General features: G+C 50.0%; 1 protein-coding gene across 1 annotated transcript in view; it reads right to left on the bottom strand.

Annotated features, from left to right (window-relative positions):
- Window positions 1-20,090, bottom strand: part of LOC116982859 (transmembrane protein 189-like) — a 112,026-nt gene that overhangs the window by 6,930 nt on the left and 85,006 nt on the right. The window contains exon 5 of the mRNA XM_033036383.1: window positions 6,849-7,061. Within this exon, the coding sequence (XP_032892274.1) occupies window positions 6,849-7,061 (213 nt within the window). The remainder of the gene's footprint in view (window positions 1-6,848; window positions 7,062-20,090) is intronic.

The raw sequence follows: 20,090 nt of genomic DNA, 5'->3' as shown, positions 1-20,090 counted from the left end.
TAACTAAGGAACAGTTTTTACAAGGCTACCTCGAATCTCTGATTGATCCCTGTGAAGCCATTGTTTCCTTCTTTTCCACTGGTTGTGTTTTATTCAAGTCTATTTGTTACTACTGACAGTAGGCTATTAATAATTCATCGCAGCGAGTGTTGCTTACTGAGAACCGAGGAGGCATCGTTCCTGAGAGAGACGAGGGCTGTTAGGGCCATTTTCTCCCTTGAAACACACTCTCTCCCTTGTGTATGCTTCGTAAATACACTCCTCGTTGGTGTCCTACAAAAACAGCTCATCATTTTTTCCCGACGGCTGTTCACAAGGCTGTTTTCCTCAACAGTTTGGAGGTTGGAATTGGATGCGTCCTGGATGTGAACCGCAAGCCTGCTCTTCAGCAGGTCATACGTGATAGGAGTAGAGTTAGGCCATTCGGCCCATCGAGTCTATTCCGCAATTCAATCATGGCTGATCTATCTCTCCCTCCCAACTCTGTTCTCCTGCCTTCTCCCCAGAACCTCAGACACCTGTACTAATAAATAATCTATTTATCGCTGGCCTAAAAATATCCATTGACTTGGCCTCACAGAGAGTGGTGAGTCTGTGGAATTCTCTGCCTCAGAGGGCGGTGGAGGCAGGTTCTCTGGATTCTTTCAAGAGAGAGCTAGATAGGGCTCTTAAAAATAGCGGAGTCAGGGGATATGGGGAGAAGGCAGGAACGGGGTACTGATTGGGGATGATCAGCCATGATCACATTGAATGGGGGTGCTGGCTCGAAGGGCCGAATGGCCTACTCCTGCACCTATTGTCTATTGTCTATTCCACAGATTCACCACCCTCTGACTAAAGACATTTCTCCTCATCTCCTTCCTAAAAGATCGTCCTTTAATTCTGAGACTGTCACCTCTAATCCTAGACTCTCCCACTGGTGGAACCATCCTCTCCACATCCACTCTATCCAAGCCTTTCACTATTTTGCATGTTTCAATGAGGTCCCCCCTCATTCTTCGAAACTCCAGCGTCTTCAAGAGACTCTTTGCAAAAAGAACTACAAAAAGAACTACAAAAAGAACTACAAAAAGAACTACAAAAAGAACTACAAAAAGAACTTTGGGCCGGCACGGTGGCGCGGCGGTACAGCTCCAGAGACCCGGGTTGGATCCTGACCTCAGGTGCTGTCTGTACGGAGTTTGTGCGCGTTCTCCCCGTGACCGCGTGGGTTGTCTCCGGCTTCCTCCCACATTCCAGAGACGTGCAGGTTTGTCGGCTAATTGGCTTTGGTGATATTGTCCCTGGTGTGTCGGATAGAGCCAGGTTTGTGGGTGATTCACGTTGTGTCGGTGGGCTGGAGGGCGCTGTTTGCGCGCTCATTTCTGAAACGTGCCTATTCTGTTATGTAACCGCAAACTGTTAGCTTGTCAAGAATTGGTGAATAATTTTGATAACAATTGCATCAGCAACATTTAAATTCATTGAACCTGATCTCCCGGTTGCTGGACACTTTAATTCCCCTTCCCATTCCTACACAGACCTATCGGTCCTCGGTCTCCTCCACTGTCCGAGTGAGGCCTAACACAAATTGGAGGAGCAGCATCTCATATTACGCTTGGGCAGCTTACAGCCCAGTGGTATGAATATTGATTTCTCTCACTTCAGGTAGCCCCGGCATTCCCTCTCTCTCTCTCCCTCCCCCACCCAAGTCGCACCAGCTTCTCGTTTTCACCCAACAAACAGCTAACAATGGCCTGTTTCCCTTATCAGTTACTTTTTTTGCACATCTTTCATTCATTGTTCTTTATTTCTCCACGTCATTGCCGCATATATCTCTTGTTTCCCTTATCCCTAACTGGTCTGAAGAAGGGTCTCGATCCGATACGTCACCCATTCCTTCCAGGAGAAAACATTTTTCACACAGAGAGTGGTGAATCTGTGGAACTCTCTGCCACAGAAGGTAGTTGAGGCCAGTTCATTGGCTATATTTAAGAGGGAGTTAGATGTGGCCCTTGTGGCTAAAGGGATCAGGAGGTATGGAGAGAAGGCAGGTACAGGATACTGAGTTGGATGGTCAGCCATGATCATATTGAATGGAGGTGCAGGCTCGAAGGGCCGAATGGCCTACTCCTGCACCTATTTTCTATGTTTCTATGTTTCTCTCCAGAGATGATGCCTGTCCTGCTGAGTTACTCTAACTTTTTGTGTCTATCTTCCATTTAACTCCATGCATCTATATGATCAGGTTTTTATTAATGAGTTAGTTAACATGTACGTAGCTGTTTATTGCCGATGGCGTTAGTTATGCCCCTGTCCCACTTAGGTGATTTTTATAGGCGCCTACAGGCGACTAGGCTGTCACCACATGGTCACCGGGGTGTGGCCTGTATGGTCTCCTCAGTCGCCCAAAGAGTCGTACCATTTTTCTGGTCGCCGCTGGATTTTGAAATGTTCAAAACCTTTCGGAGACTGTTGGCTTGTCGTAGGTTGTCGCCGGTGCTGAATTCGACTGAATTGTCTTCAGTTGCCGCTGACAGAGCCGTAGCTTGTGGACGTAGGTTGTCGTAGGTGTGGTCGTAGGTGGACGTCCTATCGGGTCTCTGGTTGTCGGTAGCTTGCCGTAGCTTGCCGTCGACTAGGTGGTAGGTTGTTGTAGACATTGTCGTAGGGGGGACGGGTCCAGTCGCCAGTTTTTCGGCGACCTGCTACGACTATGACAGTCACCGGCAGTCACCGAAAAAATCTCCTAAGTGGGACAGGGCCATTATTGTCCTTGGCATGAGTTGATACATTCAATTAGATCGTTAGATACTACTTTGGCTTTGGGATGGTTTTCTTAGTTAAGCGCTTATCCTGACTCGGTGACACAGCGGTAGAGTTGCTGCCTTACAGCAAAATGCAACGCCGGAGACCCGGGTTCGATCCTGACCACGGGTGCTGTCTGTACGGAGTTTGCACGTTCTCCCCGTGACCCGCGTGGGTTTTCTCCGAGATCTTCGGTCTCCTCCCACACTCCAAAGACGTACAGGTTTGTAGGTTGTTTAAGAAGGAACTGCAGATGCTGGAAAATCGAAGGTAGACAGAAATGCTGGGGAAACTCAGCGGGTGCAGCAGCATCTATGGAGGGAAGGAAATAGGCAACGTTTCGGGCCGAAACCATTCTTCAGACTGATGGGGGTTAGGGGGGGGGGGGGGGGCGGGGAGAAGAAAGGAAAAAGGAGGAGGAGGAGCCCGAGGGCTGAGGGTGTAGAGTTGGGGGGCAGGGGGGAACACAGAGGGGGGGCAGTTAGAGAGGAAGTTGTGAAACTGTCTCCGGAGAGAGAAGGAGAACTTCTTCAAAGTAGGCATACCTTGAGGAGCTTTTGTAGGTTAATTGGCTTGGTGTAAATGTTAAATTGTCCAAGTTGGCGATAGGCAGGGTACTGCCCTGCCGACTACAACATTCAGAAGTTTATAGCACAAGTGCTCTGCGTTTTAATTGTAATTTAAGCCACCAACATTCCACAGTCGTGCTTGGAAACACAAACAAGTTCAAGATAGGCAGCTTGTGATGTCTCTTCAGAGTGGGATAACAATCAATTTTGTTGCTGCAACAATAGGAATAAAAAGCCATGAATGAATTTTCTAATCCGTCCTCCTGGTCTCGTACCAGTATCAGAGCGAGGTTTTACATTAGCAGAATTGTTTGGCTTTTGGGTGAGATTAATTTTACAGATCTAATGCTCCGCTGCTAAAATATTCATAAGTAAGTTGCTGAACAATAAATGTGTGGTAAACAAGGCTGGTTGTGTTAATTGAATGGTGCTGGATCAAGAGTAACTGAGTCTTCTTCTCATCGAGCCCACGCATAAGATTAGAAGTTGTTCAGCCAGAGGTGAACACATGTCTCGGCATCTGCATACAATGGTGTCTGTCTTAATTCCCAGGAAGGCGGGACTGTCATACGCTGAGTGAATGGAGCAGCTGGGCTTGTACACTCTGGAGTTTAGAAGGATGAGAGGTGACGTCTCGTAGTATACAAGCCCTTATTCTTAAACTGTGGCCCCTGGTTCTGGACTCCCCCAACATTGGGAACATGTTTCCTGCCTCTAGCGTGTCCAAGCTCTTAATAATCTTATAAAATAATCTCTCATCCTTCTAAATTCCAGAGTATACAAGCCCAGTTGCTCCATTCTCTCAGCATATGACAGTCCCATATCCCCTGACTCCGCTAACCTTAAGAGCCCTATCTAGCTCTCTCTTGGAAGCATCCAGAGAACCGGCCTCCTCTGAGGCAGAGAATTCCACAGACTCACCACTCTCTGTGTGAAAATGTGTTTCCTCGTCTCCGTCCTAAATGGCTTACTCCTTATTCTTAAACTGTGTGGCCCCTGGTTCTGGACTCCCCCCAACGTCCACGAGCTCCGACGTACCGGAATGTTCCGCCCAGGCCGGGGGTGGGGGGCGAGATACCGGCTGGCAGAGTCGGCCTCAGAAGTCGGCCTTGGGAACGGATCTGCCGGGCTTCCGGAGTCCCGGCCACAGGGGCGGACATTCCACTCGCCCATCGGTCGCAGAAGTCCCGATGAGGTCGAGATCGATCGCTCCACCCGACCTGGGGGCCACATTTTCAGTGGGACTTCCGAGGAGGGGAGCGGGGGGGGGGAGGGGATTTTGCCTGGATTAAAGGCGGGGGGTGGGGGGTGGGCTGGGGAGCCAAACCACAAGCTGCAGAAAATCGGTGGTGGACCTGTGACATAATAGGACTAGGTCATATAGGATAGGTAGATTGATTAATTGGAAGAGATATATAGATTCTTGATTAGACAATAGACAATAGGTGCAGGAGGAGGCCATTCGGCCCTTCGAGCCAGCACCGTCATTCAATGTGATCAGGGGCGGAAATCCCGGGGGGCCAGAGGGGACACGTCCCCCCCATGTTTTGAGAAGTGGGGGACATCCCCCCCAGGTTTTTGTGATCCCGATTTTAAAATCTCCACATTTAGCGCTGGATTGAGCCTCCGAAGCCGCGCGCGCGCGCGCGCGTGTGTGTGTGTGTGTGTGTGTGTGTGTGTGTGTGTGTGTGTGTGTGTGTGTGTGTGTGTGTGTGTGTGTGTGTGTGTGTGTGTGTGTGTGTGCGCATGCGGGCGTGGCCGTCAAAAAATTGTCTCCCCTGTCCCCTCCATGTTTTGATAGCAAGTTCCGCTCTTGAATGTGATCATGGCTGATCATCCCCAATCAGTACCCCGTTCCTGCCTTCTCCCCATATCCCCTGACTCCGCTATTTTTAAGAGCCCTACATAGCTCTCTCTTGAAAGCATCCAGAGAACCGGCCTCCGTCCGGAAGTGGCGGCGCTGTGATACGGCTGCGGCTCGCCTGCAGTCTGTCTGTTTTTACTTTTTTGTGTTGTTTTTTTTGTCTAGTTTAGTACATTTTTTGGTTATTAGGTGTTGTGTGTGTGGGGGGGGGGGGGGGGGGTGAAACAGGGCTTTCTGTCTCTTCCTTCGGGGGAATGCGACTTTTTTGTCGTATTCCCCTTCTCTTCCCCCGTCTGCGCTGAAGCCTAATGGCGGAGCTGGCGGCCTCCAACCTGCGACCGACCTTGAGGGTCCGGAGGTAGAGCCAGCCAGGACTCACCAACGCGAGGCTGGCAGTCTTCGAGCTGTGGTGACGTCCGGGTAGCGGCACGACTCGGCGCTCCGGTGAGGGCGGACGGCGCGGGGCTGAGACACTGCCGTGTGGGCGGCCCGGTGCGGGGCGGAGACGGTGCTCTGGCGGCTGAGACGGCGTTCTGGCGGCGGCGACCTGGATCCGGGGCTCGGCCGCGGGCCAGTGGAGGACAATGTCGGGAGCTCGCAGGTCACAGGTTGAAGCCTGTTTTCCGGAGCTCCCGTTGCAACAACTGCGTCCGCTGGACTGGAGGGCGGCAGCTTCGACCACCCCCAGGCCGCGGAGCTTGAACCGCGGGACTGATACCATCGCCCAGTGGGGTATCGCCTCGGCGCAGAGGGAGAAGAGGAGGGAAGAGACAGTAACTCTAAGACTTTTGCCTCCATCACAGTGAGGAGGTGTTTGGTGAACTCACTGTGGTGGATGTTAATTTGTGTTTATTGTGTTTTGTTATTATTACATGTATGGCTGCAGGCAACGACATTTCGTTCAGACCAAAAGGTCTGAATGACAAATAAAGGATTCAATTCAATTCAATTCAATCCACCGCCCTATGAGGCAGAGAATTCCACAGACTCACCACTCTCTGTTAGAACAGGTGTCCAGGGGTTATGGGGGGAAGGCAGGAGAATGTGTTGAGAGGGAAAGATAGATCAGCCACGATTGAATGGTGGAGTAAACTTGATGGGTGAAATGGCCTAGTTCTGCTCCTAGGACTTCTGAACAGGAACTTACATTAGTTGTAGACAAAAGTGCTGGAGAAACTCAGCGGGTGAGGCAGCATCTATGGAGCGAAGGAAATAGGCAACGTTTCGGGCTGAAACCCTTCTTCAGACTGATGTAGGGTGGGGGGGGGGGGGATGGAGAGAAGAAAGGAAAAAGGAAGAGGAGGAGCCCGAGGGCTGAGGGAGAGCTGAGAAGGGCTACCGGGAATTGGAGAATTCAACGTTTATACCACTAGGGCCATAGATGCTGCTGCACCCGCTGAGTTTCTCCAGCACTTTTGTCTACCTTCGATTTTCCAGCATCTGCAGTTCCTTCTCAAACAACTTATATTAGTTGTTGGATGTTTACACATCGGAGCTGAACAGATTTTTTTTTTTTTAACGTGCTATGACCTTATGGCCTCAGATGGAGCATCGTTGGTCAGCATGGGCAAGTTGGGCCGAAGGGCCTTGTTTCCATACTGCGGGACATTCCTGCCTCTTGCTCCTACCTGTGGTGATGCAGAAGTAGGTCTCGTGTGGGGCGATGTGGTGGACGCGGTGATGTTTTCTGGGCAGGATCACGTGCAGATCCTGGAGCGTACCGACACCGCGAGGTAGGCCAAAGTAGGAGTGCGACCATTTGTGAATCTGATTGGTCATGGTGACGAACACGCTCAGACAGAACAGGTAACAGTGCCAGGGATAGGCCTCACGGACAACATCTGCAAGACAAAACAAAAAACAGGGAGGAAATTAAACAGCAGCGGTAGAGTTACTGCCTCACAGCGCCAGAGTCCTGGGTTCGATCCCAGCTACGGGCGCTTGCCTGTACGGATTTTGTACGTTCTCCCCGTGACCTGCGTGGGTTTTCTCAGAGATAAAACAATAGACAATAGGTGCAGGGGTAGGCCATTCGGCCCTTCGAATGTTGGGCGAGTCCAGAGCCAGGGGCCACAGTCTTAGAATAAAGGGGAGGTCATTTAAGACTGAGGTGAGAAAAAACTTTTTTACCCAGAGAGTTGTGAATTTGTGGAATTCCCTGCCACAGAGGGCAGTGGAGGCCAAGTCACTGGATGGATTTAAGAGAGAGTTAGATAGAGCTCTAGGGGCTAGTGGAGTCAAGGGATATGGGGAGAAGGCAGGCACGGGTTATTGATTGGGGACGATCAGCCATGATCACAATGAATGGCGGTGCTGGCTCGAAGGGCCGAATGGCCTCCTCCTGCACCTATTTTCTATGTTTCTGTGTTTCTAAGCACCGCCATTCAATGAGATCATGGCTGATCATCCACAATCAGTACCCCGTTCCTGCCTTCTCCCCTGACTCCGCTATCTTTAAGAGCTCTCTCTAACTATCTCTTGAAAGCATCCAGACAACCTGCCTCCACGGCCCTCAGAGGTAGAGAATTCCACAGACTCACCACTCTCTGTGAGAAAAAGTGTTTCCTCGTCTCCGTTCTAAATGGCTTACTGCTTATTCTTAAAGTGTGTGGCCCCTGGTTTAGGACTACGCCAACATCGGGAACATGTTTCCTGCCTCTAGTGTGTCTAAGGTCAGGTGGATACAGGTGAAGGGGGTTTGACTTAATACTGAACACTCACTGCAAATACCTGCTTCCTACTCAAAGACCTGGCGTTGTGTAAATGACTGGTGTAGATTCTACATCAAGTAAAGAGAAATCCTTGAACAGGATGAATAATTAATAGAAAAGTTCTTCGACTTTGAAAGCTGACGCCTCTGCCTTGAACATGATGTGTTTCCACATCTCCACTAGATGGTGGTAGCTAAGTATAAGATGCCCTTCACAGTAGATCATCGAAATATATCATGAAATGCATGTGCAAACAGTGTGTTAGAAACATAGACAATAGGTGTAGGAGTAGGCCATTCGGCCCTTCGTGCCAGCACCGCAATTCAATATGATCATGGCTGATCATCTTAAATCAGTGGTAGACAAAAGTGCTGGAGAAACTCAGCAGGTGCAGCAGCATCTATGGAGCGAAGGAAATAGGCTCCATAGATGCTGCTGCACCCGCTGAGTTTCTCCAGCACTTTTGTCTACTTTCTTAACTGCCTGTTGGTTTCACCTGCATCACCTGTTTTATTATTAATGTTTAATGTTTTATGAGTCATTCCTAACTGTCACTGTGTGTCATGTTGTTACTTGTGGGCGGAGCACCAAGGCAAATTCCTTGTATGTGAATACTTGGCCAATAAACTTATTCATGCTTACTTTCACAGACTGGTGCAGAAGCACAATCAGATCTCGATGCAGCTGCCCCTTCTCCGAGCTCTTGCTGTTTAGATAACAATGTGTCTTCCTGTTTTTGCCACTAAAGTGGATAACCTTCCATTCATATATATATTATATTGCACCTGCCACAAATTTGCCCGCTCACTCAACATGCCGACTCTCAAATCACTCTGTATCATCTTCTTCGGTAATGAGACCTCAACTGTTTAAGAAAGAACTGCGGATGCTGGAAAAATCGAAGGTAGCAACAAAAATGCTGGAGAAACTCAGCAGGTGAGGCAGCATCTATGGGGCGAAGGAATAGCTGATGTTTCAGGTCGAGACCCGGAAGGGTCTCGGCCCAAAACATCGCCTATTCCTTCGAGAAGAAGGGTCTCAACCCGAAACGTCACCTATTCCTTCGAGAAGAAGGGTCTCAACCCGAAACGTCACCTATTCCTTCTCTCCATAGATGCTGCCTCGCCTGCTGAGTTTCTCCAGCATTTTTGTCAACCTTGGGACCTCAACTGCACATTTAAGCATGATCTCCCTTTCATAAACCCATGCTGAACTTGACCTGTGCTGCCACTGTTTTAGGAGGTCCTTCTGCAGTTGTACAGAGCCCTAGTGAGACCACACCTGGAGTATTGTGTGCAGTTTTGGTCCCCTAATTTGAGGATGGACATTCTTGCTATTGAGGGAGTGCAGCGTAGGTTTACAAGGTTAATTCCCGGGATGGCGGGACTGTCATATGCTGAGAAAATGGAGCTGCTGGGCTTGTACACTCTGGAGTTTGGATGAGAGGGAATCTTATTGAAACATTAAGATTGTTAAGGGCTTGGACATGCTAGAGGCAGGAAACATGTTCCCGATGTTGGGGGAGTCCAGAACCAGGGGCCACAGTTTAAGAATAAGGGGTAAGATATTTAGAACGGAGGTGAGGGAATACTTTTTCACACAGAGTGTTGTGAGTCTGTGGAATTCTCTGCCTCAGAGGGCGGTGGAGGCAGGTTCTCTGGATACTTTCAAGAGAGAGCTAGATAGGGCTCTTGAAGATAGCGGAGTCAGGGGATATGGGAAGAAGGCAGGAACGGGGTACTGATTGGGGATGATCAGCCATTGAATGGCGGTGCTGGCTCGAAGGGCCAAATGGCCTACTCCTGCACCTATTGTCTATTGTCTATAACAAGATCTCTCCAGTATTGAGTATAGAAGTTGGGAGGTCATGTTGCAGTTGTATAAGACATTGATGAGACATTCAGAGTATTGTGTTCAGTTCTGGGCACCGTGTTATAGGAAAGATGTTGTCAAGCTGGCAAGGGTACAGAGAAGATTTACGAGGATGTTGCCTGGGCTCGAGGGTGTGAGCTACAGGGAGAGGTTGAGTAGGCTGGGTCTCTCCTTGGAGCGCAGGAGGATGAGGGGTGATATTATAGAGGTGTACAAAATCATGAGAGGAATAGATCGGGCAGATGCACAGAGTCTCTTGCCCAGAGTAGGGGAATTGAGGACCAGAGGACATAGGTTTAAGGTGAAGGTACACAAAAATGCTGGGGAAACTCAGCGGGTGCAGCAGCATCTATGGAGCGAAGGAAATAGGCAACGTTTCGGCCCGAAACGTTGCCTATTTCCTTCGCTCCATAGATGCTGCTGCACCCACTGATTTTCTCCAGCATTTTTGTGTACCTTCGATTTTCCAGCATCTGCAGTCCCTTCTTAAACACTAGGTTTAAGGTGAAGTGGGAAAGATTTAATGTAAATCTGAGGGGTAACATTTTCACACAAAGAGTGGTGGGTGTATGGAACGAGCTGCCAGAGGAGGTAGTTGAGGCTGGGACTATCCCAACGTTTGAGAAACAGTCAGACAGGTACATGGATAGGACGGGTTTGGAGGGATATGGACCAAACGCGGGCAGGTGGGACTAGTGTAGCTGGGGCACGTTGGTCGGCGTGGGACAAGCTGGGCTGTTTCCACGCTGTATCACTCTATGCCAGCAGTGATAAGCTGCTTGATGTGCTGCCTGCTAACAATGCCAGTCTGAGAAGTGAGTATATCGCCACTTCAGAGGCAGGCGCAGGCCTGTCTGAAAGCTTGGATCATCGCTCCAGCAGACAATTCAAACTGGGATCCTCCGCATATTTCATCTCTTCCCCATGGCAAGAAAAAAAAATCTTCCTTGTAATACATCTTCTCTCGCAGCTTCACCGACTCACGAGGATCCATCCTTCAAGGCAAACGGCTTTGAGTGGCAGACATGGCTTGGAATCAGACATAGAGTGGTGTGGGTTACAGCTGAGCTCAAAACCACTGGCGCCAACATCCTCCTCCTGACTTGCTGCATTTTGTAAGAAGCACCAGAGGATGCCTCATCCACGTCGGGCAAGGCAGCAGCAGCAGCAGCTTTTTCTCGCCTTATCTCTTCGTTCACTTTACTGCCTGCCAGCTTGTTCCCAGCCTCACGCGAGGTCCCACCGACAGCTCCTGTCACATCCGACTGTGTTCCCCAAATCCAACGCCGACAATCGATGCCGACTACCACTGCCCGCTACCACTGCCCGCTCCTGACAACACATCCACATCATGTAGCCGACCCTGCACGACAGTCACTCCCCGCGCCTACTCCTTGTCAATAGCTTGCATTCACATCTCTCTCACAGATTTCCCACCCCATTCAATAGACAATAGACAATAGGTGCAGGAGTAGGCCATTCGGCCCTTCGAGCCAGCACCGCCATTCAATGTGATCATGGCTGATCGTCCCCAATCAGTACCCCGTTCCTGCCTTCTCCCCATATCCCCTGACTCCGCTATTTTTAAGAGCCCTATCTAGCTCTCTCTTGAAAGCATCCAGAGAACCTATCTAGCGTGTCCAAACTCTTAATAATCTTATTAGTTTCAATAAGATATCCTCTCATCCTTTTAAATTCCAGAGTATACAAGCCCAGTTGCTCCATTCTCTCAGCATATGACAGTCCCATATCCCCTGACTCCGCTAACCTTAAGTGCCCTATCTAGCTCTCTCTTGAAAGCATCCAGAGAACCGGCCTCCACCGCCCTCTGAGGCAGAGAATTCCACAGACTCACCACTCTCTGTGAGAAAAAGTGTTTCCTCATCTCCGTTCTAAATGGCTTACTCCTTATTCTTAAACTGTGGCCCCTGGTTCTGGATTCCCCCAACATCGGGAACATGTTTCCTGCCTCTAGCGTGTCCAAGCCCTTAACAATCTTACATGTTTCAATGAGATTCCATCTCATCCTTCTAAACTCCAGAGTGTACAAGCCCAGCTGCTCCATTCTCTCATCATATGACCGTCCCGCCATCCCAGGAATTAACCTTGTAAACCTACGCTGCACTCCCTCAATAGCAAGAATGTCCTTCCTCAAATTAGGGGACCAAAACTGCACACAATACTCCAGGTGTGGTCTCACTAGGGCTCTGTACAACTGCAGAACCTCTATGCTCCTATATTCGATTCCTCTCGCTCCTTCGAAAACCACGGCCACGCACACAGTTACGGGGTTAATCTGCCGCTGCCCGATTGTGATCTGTTCTAGTTATTTGAGTGCAGTTTTGGTCTCCAAATTTGCCAATTCCTTCTCTCCATAGATGCTGCCTCACTCGTTGAGTTTCTCCAGCTTTTTTGTCTACCATGGGACCTCGACTGCAGAGTTAAGCATGATCTCCCTTTCACAAACCCATCCTGAACTTGACCTGTGCTGCCACTGTTTGAAGAGGTCCTTCTGCAGTTGTACAGAGCCCTAGTGAGACCACACCTGGAGTATTGTGTACAGTTTTGGTCCCCTGATTTGAGGAAGGACAGACTTGCTATTGAGGGAGTGCAGCGTAGGTTTACCAGGTTAATTCCCGGGATGGCGGGACTGTCATATGCTGAGTGAATGGGACGGCTGGGCTTGTACACTCAGGAATTTAGGATGAGAGGATATCTCATTGAAGGATTACTGTAAGATTATTAAGAGTTTGGAAACGCTAGAGGCAGGAAACATGTTCCCGATGTTGGGGGAGTCCAGAACCAGGGGCCACAGTTTAAGAATAAGGGGTAAGCCATTTAGAACGGAGATGAGGAAACACTTTTTCACACAGAGTGGTGAGTCTGTGGAATTCTCTGCCTCAGAGGGCGGTGGAGGCAGGTTCTCTGGATGCTTTCAAGAGAGAGCTAGATAGGGCTCTTAAAGATAGCGGAGTCAGGGGATATGGGGAGAAGGCAGGAACGGGGTACTGATTGGGGACGATCAGCCAGGATCACATTGAATGGCGGTGCTGGCTCGAAGGGCTGAATGGCCTACTCCTGCACCTATTGTCTATTGCATATTTTAGAATATTTCGTAATTCCACTTCTCCAAACTGCTCGTGTTAATTACCTTCTTGACCTTTCCCACAAAACATTTTTACTGTCAGCGTTTGGTCATCAACTGTGTTCGTGCCGAACGTCAGCTGATTGCCAATTAAATTCCTCCCACAACTCATTACCACGAAAAGAAATAAATCAGAAAACCAGAAAATAATTCCATTCCACATGCATTGTTCCACACTGTTCCAAAACACGCCAGCCAGTTCCTACATACAAGATACAAGAGACATACGCAGAATAAGAATCAATTTGTAAAGTTATTGTCCATAATTGAAAGGACAATTTCTGCACGTTAATCCTGTCTTCTTTAATTCGCAGTTAAATTAAAAAATTGAATAAAAATTGGGCCTATTTTTTTATTATTGACCTGATGTCAAGTCTTAAATTCAAGTCATGACCTGGTCAAATGGGCACGAGCGCATGGCTTTATAGTGAATGGCGCAAAGTTTAGAAACATAGACACTGTGTTTTTGATTTTCTGTTTTTGGACTGAATTCTGTTTTTAATTTGTGTCTCTGTGATGTCTTTATTACTTATTTTATTCTGATTATATGTTTTTATTTCTATGAACCTATGTAAGGTGTCCTTGAGATGTCTGAAAGGCGCCCATTAAATAAAATGTATTATTATTATTATTATAAAATAGGTGCAGGAGTAGGCCATTCGGCCCTTCGAGCCTGCACCACCATTCAATATGATCATGGCTGATCATCCAACTCAGTATCCTGTACCTGCCTTCTCTCCATACCCCCTGATCCCTTTAGCCACAAGGGCCACATCTAACTCCCTCTTAAATATAGCCAATGAACTGGCCTCAACAAATGGAAGATAGACACAAAATGCTGGAGTAACTCGGTGGGACAGGCAGCATCTTTGGAGAGAAGGAATGGGTGACGTTTCGGGTCGAGACCCTTCTTCAGACTGAGTTTTATGGAGATGTGCGGGGCAGGTTTTTTCCTACACAGAGGGTGGTGGGTGTCTGGAACGCGCTGCCAGGGTTGGTGGTGGAGGCAGATATGATAGTGGCATTTAAGAGGCTTTTAGATAGGTGAGGGGAAACCGGAGCACCCGGAGGAAACACACGCATTCACAGGGAGAACGTGCAAACTCCTCGCAGACAGCACCCGAGGTCAGGATTGAACCCGGGTCTCTGTCGCTGTGAGTTGGCAGCCCTACCCACTGCGCCACTATGCCGCGCTATGGGCAACACGGTGGCGCAGCGGTAGAGTTGCTGCGTTACAGCGCTTACAGCGCCGGAGACCCGGGTTCGAACCCAACTACGGACGCTGTCTGTGCGGAGTTTGTACGTTCTCCCCGTGACCTGCATGGGTTTTCTCCGGGTGCTCTGGTTTCCTCCCACACTCCAAAGGTGAACAGGTTTGTAGGTTAATTGGCTTTGGTATAAATGTAAAAATAGTCTCTGGTGCCCAATAGTGCTGTGTCGGGGATCGCTGGTTAGTACAGACGCGGTGGGCCGAAGGGCCTGCTGACGCGGTGGGCCGAAGGGCCTGTTTCCGCGCTGTAACTCTAAACTAAACTAAAAAAAAATGATTACATTTTCACTTTCTGAATGCCCTGTAAACAAACACACATTTCACAGGAAGTGATCTTAGCAATGGACATCCTTAGTAAAGCACACTTGTTACAAAGTCTGTCAGACACGATTTCAAGTTTCTAACCAGTGTTCTCACAGCTACCTACACATTGTTCAAACCAGCTGTCCAAGTCAGCAATGCAGGTAGAATATTAAGTAACGTCAGACTGGAGTTTGGAATGGAACGAAACACACAACAACACTCCTTAACAAAACACACAAGTGCTGGAGAAACTCTGCAGGTCAGGCAGCATCTGCGGAAGGGATGGACAGACAGACCTTTCACGTCTGGGACTCGTCTTCAATCTGCACGACAGTCAGACAGCAATGGGGCGGCACGGTGGCGCAGCGGTAGAGTTGCTGCCTCACAGCGCTAGAGACCCAGGTTCCATCCTGACTACGGGTGCTGTCTTTACGGAGTTTGTACGTTTGCCCCTGTGACCTGCGTGGACTTTTCTCCAAGATCTTCGGTTTCCTCCCACATTCCAAATACATAGAAACATAGAAAATAGGTGCAGGAGTAGGCCATTCGGCCCTTCGAGCCTGCACCGCCATTCAATATGAGCATGGATGATCATCCAACACAGTATCCTGTATCTGCCTTCTCTCCATACCCCCTGATCCCATTAGCCACAAGGGCCACATCTAACTCCCTCTTAAATATAGCCAATGAACTGGCCTCAACTACCTTCTGTGGCAGAGAATTCCACAGACTCACAACTCTCTGTGTGAAAAAGTGTTTCCTCATCTCCGTTCTAAATGGCTTATCCCTTATTCTTAAACTGTGGCCCCTGGTTCTGAACTCCCCAACATCGGGAACATGTTTCCTGCCTCTAGCGTGTCCAAACCGTTAATAATCTTATATGTTTCAATAAGATCCCCTCTCATCCTTCTAAATTCCAGAGAGTACAAGCCCAGCCGCTCCATTCTCTCAGCATATGACAGTCCCGCCATCCCGGGAATTAACCTTGTGAACCTTGTGACAATTTACAATTTTGCCAAAGCCAATTAACCTACAAGCCTTTATGTCTTTGGCGTGTGGGAGGAAACCGGAGCACCCGGAGAAAACCCACTCGGTCACACGGAGGTCGTGCAAACTCTGTACAGACAGCACCCGTAGTCGGGATGGAACCTGAGTCTCTGGCGCTGTGAGGCAGCAACTCTACCGCTGCACCACCTCGCTATGCACCCTCACCGAAGCCTGCACATCCTTCCTGCAACATGGCGACCAGAACTGCGCGCAAAATGTTCCTAAAAGCAACCAACGCCCCAGTTAAAACGCGTTTAAGATGGTAAAGAGGGCATTAGATGCGTGCATTGCTAATGGGGCCTGTCCCACTTACGTGACTTTTTCAGCGACTGCCAGCACCCGTCAGAGGTTGCCGAAAATTTCCAACATGTTGAAAATTCAGCGGCGACCAGAAAGACGCTTTGGGTGACCGAGGAGACGACTCACGGCCGTACAGGCGACATGTCGCGGGGTGAAGCCCGTATGGTCGTGAGTAGTCGCCCAAAGAGTCGTACCTTGTTCTGGTCGCCGCTGGATTTTCAACATGTTGAACATTTTCGGCGACCTGCTGCGACTATGACGGGTGCCGGCAAGTCTCTGAAATATAATCGTGTAAGTGGGACACAGGCCCATAATGGTTCAGCAACATAAGCTCTACTGAGCTCTTGTGCTGCCTGCTGCAAGCAATCCTCATCAAAACATCACCGACCAACAGAGAGGGTTTTGATTTCGTACGACACGCTGCCTTCTCAGCAGGGTCTGCAAGGATTATTTGAACGCCCGGGACTGCCCAAACGATCGGAACTCAGCGGAAGCAAACTCCCTTAGGACCTCTCCACACCGACCAGAATTTCAACAACTCCTCCTAAGTCGCTCCTTGCAGGGCGATCTCTCTGCTGTCTAATTTATTTCCATGCAAAGGACACACGCACACACTCACACACACATATATAACCGTTATTCAAAGCTCCGTCTTGGTAGCTAGCTGGATTTTTTTTCCCAGGCATCGTTGAATAAGATGATGCTCTTTTTCTTAAATCAAAGCAGACCCTGCTCAGAATCCCCCGGAGAAAGGGCCAGAGTAATATGCAACACACGAGAATATTGTGTGCTGATTCAAATCTGTGCTGTCGGCACAGCAAGGGGTAGGAACGGTACCACCAATATTACATCTACCTTCCCAACTGGGATAAAAGAATTCCAGAAGACCGCGGGGGAGAGAGTGCCGGCTTTTTACAGAGACTTTTAACATACTGGGGGGTCTGATAATGTTTCCTGCAAAGAGCAGAGGATGGGGGGGGGGGGGGGGGGGGGGGGAGGATGATGGAGGGGGGGGGGAGATCAAAAGTCCATTTGAAACTGATGGGGAGGAAGCACATGTGGTGAACGACTTTCCCGAGCACATATGCGATTATCCCGTGGGAGCAGGATTGAAAGAGCACCATCTGGATGTGAGTCTCGGGGGAGGGGGGGAGGAAAGGCCTTCACAGCTGGACATCTGATACAGGATGTGTGTCCCCTGTTGGTGGCTGACAGGCCAATGCTTCCCTCTTGTCTGAAACCGCACCCCAAACGTCCAAGTGTGCGGCCAAAACTACATTCTACACCAGGCAGTTCCCAACCTTCCTCGTCCCTGTTCGCCCCTGGCAACTTAAATAGCAACGTAACTATGTTATTTACACTTATTGATGAACAACTAATGATGAACAGATACCGGTGTATACCAGAACCAAACACAGTCAGTCAATGAGGAAAAAACATGTACCAATCCAGAATCAACAAATGTACCCCCCTGGGTAGACAACATCTACTCCCCTGAGGGTAAATGTACCCCAGGCTGGGAATCCTTGTTCTGCACATAGAAACATAGAAAATAGGTTCAGGAGGAGGCCATTCGGCCCCTCGAGCCAGCACCGCCATTCAATACGATCAAGGTTGGTCATCCAGAATCAGTTACCTCCTTCCTGCTTTCTCCCCATATCACTTGATTCCGTTAGCCCTAAGAGCCAGATCGGACTCTCTCTTGAACACAATCCAGTGAATTGGCCTCCGCTGCCTTCTGTGGCAGAGAATTCCACAGAAGCCAGTTCATGGCGGGTCGAAGCCGCTGCCCTGAATCTTACAGCTGCTGTTTTTCATTTAAAATGACGGTAAAATATTGCCATGCGGGGACAGTTGCTGGCATGCAGAACTGGCGAGGCTTGTGGCGTAGCGTGGCAGAGAGCGCTGGCTGGCATAGTGGGCCTATTTGTACTGCTTGCCGCCTCACTCAGCTGACGAGACCGTGCCAATGGCAAGTTGTGCCACAGTCATCTCTCTCCAGCGCACAGTGCGTGGGCTGGCGGGGTAGTCGTTACAGCCACCCACTCCCCTTCAGTGGGAGATAGTCCCACCAACACCCTGCCACTTCAACTAACTACGGGGGGGGTATGAGGGGGGGGTTATGAGGAGGGGTTATGAGGGGGAGGGAGGGTTATGAGTGGGGGGGGTTATGAGGGGGGGGTGAGTGGGATTCTGAGGGGGAGGGGGGGTTATGAGGGGGAGGGGGGTTATGGGGGGGGTTATGAGGGGGAGGGGGGGTTATGAGGGGGAGGGGGGTTATGAGGGGGGGGTGAGTGGGATTCTGAGTGGGGGGGGTTATGAGGCGGAGGGGGGGTTATGTGGGGGGGGGGGAGAGAGGAGACAGCAAAATAAATAGTTCTCTTCAGTGGAGGACAATGGACAAATCGAACAAGCCTTCGAAAGGCAAACATCTTGGTTTTCTTTACGTAACGAGATGGTGTTTGTCAAGACGTACAATAGCGGATTTATAAATTTCAGAGTTGCCTGTACTGGATTCCTTTGAACACTTAAAACGCCCGGTGATAATGAGGCCTGTAGCTATTGTCAGTGCAAAGCTTCCCCCCTTGTGAATATTGCAGCTCCTTCTAACCTCGCTGCTAAGTCACGTCTGTGTTGCCAGTAGCCACCGCCCTGGGTCGGCCACAACCCACACTCACAGGGAGGGAGAGGACCTGGCTCTGATAATGGTCCCACAAAAAAACCATCAACAAGTTTATTATTTCGGGGAGAGAGGGAGGGAGAGAGGGAGAGAGGGAGGGAGGGAGGGAGAGAGGGAGGGAGGTGAGGGAGGGAGGGAGGGAGGGGTGAGGGAGAGAGGGAGGGAGGGGGAGGGACGAGAGGGAGGGAGGGAGGGAGGGAGGGAGGGGAGCGGAGAGAGGGAGGGAGGTGGGGAGAGAGAGGGAGGGAGGGAGGTGAGGGAGGGAGGGGAGGGAGAGAGGGAGGGAGGGATGAGGAGAGAAGGGAGGGAGGGAGGTGAGGGAGGGAGGTGAGGGAGAGAGGGAGGGAGGTGAGGGACGAGAGGGAGGGAGGGACGGGAGGGAGGGAGGGAGGGTGAGGAGAGAGGGAGGGAGAGAGGGAGGGAGGGAGGTGAGGGAGGGAGGTGAGGGAGAGAGGGAGGGAGGTGAGGGAGAGAGGGAGGGAGGGAGGGAGGGAGGGAGGGAGGGAGGGAGGGAGAGGGAGAGGGAGAGGGAGAGGGAGAGGGAGGGAGAGGGAGAGGGGGAGGGGGAGGGGGGGGAGGAGGCTGCAGGCCAGATGTACTGGACTGACACGTTGGCACTGGGCCTCCTCTACAGAATACAAACATCGCTGTGAAAGATGCCCGCTTTACGCTACCTCCTACAAACGGGACGTAGCCAAACTAGACACTGGGCACCAGCACCAGCCCCCGTCCCCCGCTCCAATTTACATCCTGATTCTTTCTACTGAATAAACAAGTTGGAGTCGAGCCAGAAGCTCATGATCTCCATGGATGTGACTTACATATCTCACACAAACAAACTGCACCACTGCCAGCCCCACATGCAGGCAGGTTCCAAATCTCCCCCTTCCTTTGTCATTCCATCACAGACACAAGGTGAAAGACTTTTCCAATGTGGCCTGCGGGTTTTAGACAAGTTCAAGTTCAAGTGAGTTTATTGTCATGTGTCCCTGATAGGACAATTAAATTCTTGCTTTGCTTCAGCACACAGAACATAGTAGGCGTTGACTACGTTGCCTATTTCCATCGCTCCATAGATGCTGCTGCACCCGCTGAGTTTCTCCAGGGGTTATGGGGGAGAAGGCAGGAGAATGGGGTTAGGAGGGAGAGATAGATCAGCCATGATTGAATGGCGGAATAGACACAACCAAAGATAGTCCACTCGACGAAAAAGACGTAGTACGGCCATGGGCAGATTCGCGGGTAATTTTCGGCCCCATTTCCGTAACCGGCTTCCGTCTCCGCACCAAAGATCCCATCACAGCGGAGCAAAGATACTAGTGCGGAGACGGAAGCCGGTTACGGAAACATCCTCGTAAAAATAAAAGTTATTTGGGCAAAATCTTCTCCTCATTTTCAGAATTTTAATTTATTAACACAAACTGTTCCCCCGCAACGTTGATTACACTGCGAGTCGGGTCGGGTCGGGTCTGGTCGGGTCCGGTTACTGAAATGGAAGAAAAAAAGTCCCACGTTCCGCTCCGTTGCGTACTACACGTCAGC

The sequence above is a fragment of the Amblyraja radiata genome, chromosome 17, assembly GCF_010909765.2.
Source record: "Amblyraja radiata isolate CabotCenter1 chromosome 17, sAmbRad1.1.pri, whole genome shotgun sequence".
NCBI lineage: Eukaryota > Metazoa > Chordata > Chondrichthyes > Rajiformes > Rajidae > Amblyraja > Amblyraja radiata.
This window is presented reverse-complemented; position numbering and strand designations above follow the sequence as displayed.